Source organism: Pinus tabuliformis, chromosome 2_1 (assembly GCF_031772625.1).
Source record: "Pinus tabuliformis cultivar Carrire ecotype Pingquan chromosome 2_1, CPIR1, whole genome shotgun sequence".
NCBI classification, from domain to species: Eukaryota; Viridiplantae; Streptophyta; class Pinopsida; order Pinales; family Pinaceae; genus Pinus; species Pinus tabuliformis.
In genome coordinates this window covers 197,586,654-197,590,207 of record NC_142299.1, presented here as the reverse complement: position 1 = coordinate 197,590,207, position 3,554 = coordinate 197,586,654, and the positions used below count along the sequence as shown (strand labels likewise).

General features: G+C 44.1%; 1 protein-coding gene across 1 annotated transcript; it reads left to right on the top strand.

The window, feature by feature from the left end:
* The first annotated feature begins 294 nt into the window (after positions 1 to 294).
* On the top strand, positions 295 to 1,224 carry LOC149199398 (uncharacterized). Its single transcript, XM_089400567.1, has one exon. The coding sequence runs from the start codon at positions 295 to 297 to the stop codon at positions 1,222 to 1,224; it is 930 nt and encodes a 309-aa protein (XP_089256693.1).
* Positions 1,225 to 3,554: the final 2,330 nt, after the last annotated feature.

The window sequence follows — 3,554 nt, the reverse complement described above, 5'->3', positions numbered from 1 at the left end:
AGGACAACTTAAGAACCTGGAAGAAGTGTTATCTCGGGCGCAGAGGCAAAAATCTTTGGGTATACAGACAGGAGGTCCATGGGATGGTCGATTCATAGCCAAAGATATCAAAAAGCGAGGAAGGAAAACCATTCTACAGAGAACAATCAAGGTAGGTCAAATTTTAGTGGAATCCGGCAGGTATGCCAAGTTAACCAAGTACTACCATCCTGAAAACACTCTTTCCCAATGAAGTTAATCTCTTGGAATATAAGAGGGCTAAATGGCCCAAGGAAAACCCGAATTCTTAAAAACATGATAAAGCAAGAAAACCCTCAAGTTTTATTCTTGCAAGAGACAAAATGTGATTCCAATGCATTTGATAGATTAGCTGCTAAATTCTGGCCTGGGAGTCATAACATAGCAGTAGATGCGGATGGTGCCTCGGGAGGCCTAGCCATTATATGGGACTCAAGAGCTATCACGCTCAACAACTTCCATGCACACAGGAATTTCCTCCAAGCAATTTTTCATATCATAGGCACAAACCAACATGGGCTCTTAACTAATGTTTATTTCCCACAGGATACATCTCGAAAAGCGGATATCCTAAACTCCATTTCTGCTCTCAACCATAACAGATTGCACCCTTTATGGATCGCAGGAGGCGACTTCAATATGATCACAAGACTGGAAGAAAAGAGAGGGGGTAGATGCAGAAGTTCTCAGGAAGGGTCGCTCTTGAAGGACTTCATCCAGAATAACTGGCTTATCGACCTCCCTTTCAATAATGGAGTATTTACTTGGAACAACAGACGAGCAGGGAACCAGCAAATCGCTTCTCGGTTGGATAGGTTTTTACTCTCAGATAATGCCATTCATCTTGGGGGTGATTTTGCAGCCTCCATCCTGCCCTTCTCGGGTTCTGATCACTGGCCCATTTCCCTCCAGTGGTCTCGTCCGGGAAACAATATCCGCAGGCCTTTTCGCTTTGAAGCCTTCTGGTTGACCCATCCGGACTTCCACAAATTAATCAATACAGAATGGAAAAGCTTCCATCCTCCTCCAGGCTCAAAAATGTTCCAATTCCAACAAAAGCTCAAGCACCTAAAAGGTAAGATCAAGCATTGGAATCACACTTCATTTGGCAATATCTTTCAGGGGAAAGCAACCCTTGAGTTGGAAATGAAGCAGCTACAGCAGAAGATCATCACAACTGACCAATCAGAGGATCTGCCAAAATAGGAAAAAAACCCTCGAAATGCAACTAGCAGAAAAGGAAAAGCAGGAAGAAACGTTGTGGCAGCAAAAATCAAGGATCAGATGGCTCAAAGATGGAGAGAAAAACACTAAATTATTTCATAGCACTACAATCTAGCACAGGATGCATAACAATATAACTCATATTCAAAACAAGCAGGGCATCAAAGTGGAAAAGCATGAAGAAATAGAGACTGAACTTTTAAATTATTTCAAGCAGGTGCACAGAGAGCCAAACAATGACAGATCTCAGGCCATAGAGAAAATTACCCGCAATATTCCCAAACTTATCACAGAAGAGCATAACCAAATGCTTCTCAAGCCTGTTGATCTCCAAGAAGTGGAACTTGCAGTACGACAACTAAAAGCAGGCAAGGCCCCAGGCCCGGATGGATTCACCTCTAATTTTTTCCATAACTTCTGGGACCTGATCAAGATGGAGGTCTGGCAGGTGGTTGAAGAGTCTCGCTCTCTTCGATGGATGTTTCCAGGGGTAAATGCTACTTTCATAGCCCTGGTCCCCAAGGTGGATCAGCCAAGCAAGCCTAACAAGTACAGACCGATAGCACTCTGCAACATAATCTATAAGATTGTGTCTAAAATCATAGCTTCCAGGCTCAAACTCCTGCTTCCTCTCATCATCTCACCTGAGCAATCCGGATATGTTGAGGGAAGGCAGATCACGGATGGGATCATCCTTACTCATGAAATAATTCATTCTCTGAAGATCTCCAAGAAGCCAGGTATGCTACTCAAACTAGATCTTTCAAAAGCTTTTGACAGCCTAAGCTGGAAGTATATTGAAAAGATTCTAACAGCTTTTGGTTTTGATGCTTCCTGGGTTCGATGGATTATGAGCCTCATCTCATCCTCCTTCTTCTCTGTTTTAATTAATGGCATACCCTCTGCTACCTTTCATCCTACTCGTGGTATCAGGCAGGGAGACCCCCTCTCCCCTTTCCTGTTTGTTATTATGGCAGAGGGTTTAGGGCGAAGTATCAGACATGCTCAGCAATCTCTCCGTCTCAAAGGCCTCTCCTTTCACAACTCCCCTGTTTTCACTCATCAGCAATTTGTTGATGATAATATGCTTTTTGGGCATCCCTCAGTCCAAGAGGCTCGACAGCTCAAAACTCTTTTGACGGACTTCTCGGAAGCCTCTGGTGCCTCCATCAATCACTCCAAATCTCAAATCTTCTTCTTTCATACCCCCTCAGTCACTCAGTCAACCATTTTACGCATCCTAGGCTTCTCTTCTGCTAAACTTCCCTCCTCTTATCTAGGTGCTCCGCTCATAGCCTCTGGCTTAAAGCACTCTTCCTGGAGAACCCTCCTAGATAATCTGGAAATGCGGCTCTCCTCTTGGACTCACAGATCTCTTAACATGGCTAGCCATCTTGTCCTTATTAAAGTTGTCCTTCAAGCTATGCCTTTATACCTCTTCTCCATCCTTGCGGCTCCCAAATGGGTTCTTAAAGAAATCAAAACTATCCAAAGATCGTTTCTCTGGGGTAGCAGTGGACTTAGGCGCAAGTGGGCTCTTGTTAAATGGGAAACCACTTGTCTTCCAAAGAAAGGAGGCGGTATCGGATTGAGGGACCCCTCTCACAACAATGTTGTTATGGGGGCTCGAATCTGGTGGAAATGGCTTTCGGAACCTCTCACCCCTTGGGCCCTGTTATGGACAGCTAAATATGTGGGAAATTGTCCAAGGGAGGAACTAATCAGAATATTAGAGACCAGCACAGGCTCAATCATGTGGAACTCGACCAAACAGCACAAGAACCTCATACAGCACCACAACTTTTGGGAAGTGAAGAATGGTGATAATGCTAGGTTTTGGGACGACTCCTGGAAATAGTTGCCCAAAATTAGGGACCTTTTCCCACCAAATACACCTCTGGAACAGGATATGCACCCCCAAAATACGGTGAGAAATTTCTGGTGCAACTCCTCACACCAAGATTACAGAGAGTGGCTCAAAGTGACTCAGATCATAAGACAGGGGTCGATGCAAGACCAACAAACACTGGATACAGAATTAATGAAAAGGAAAATTCAGTATTCTGAGGAAAAAGACATTCTTAGATGGGGATATGAAGAAAAGGGAACCTACTCCACAAGAGAGGCCTACAATATACTTATCAAGGAACAAATGAGGCTGGACCCACTCTGGAGCAAAATATGGGATCCCTCCATCTGGCCGAAAGTGTCTACCTTTCTTTGGCTCCTTTGTCACAAAAGGATTCTCACATGGGACAATCTGAGAAAAAGAAACTTCTGTGGACCCTCCATTTGCCTCAACTATAAAAAAG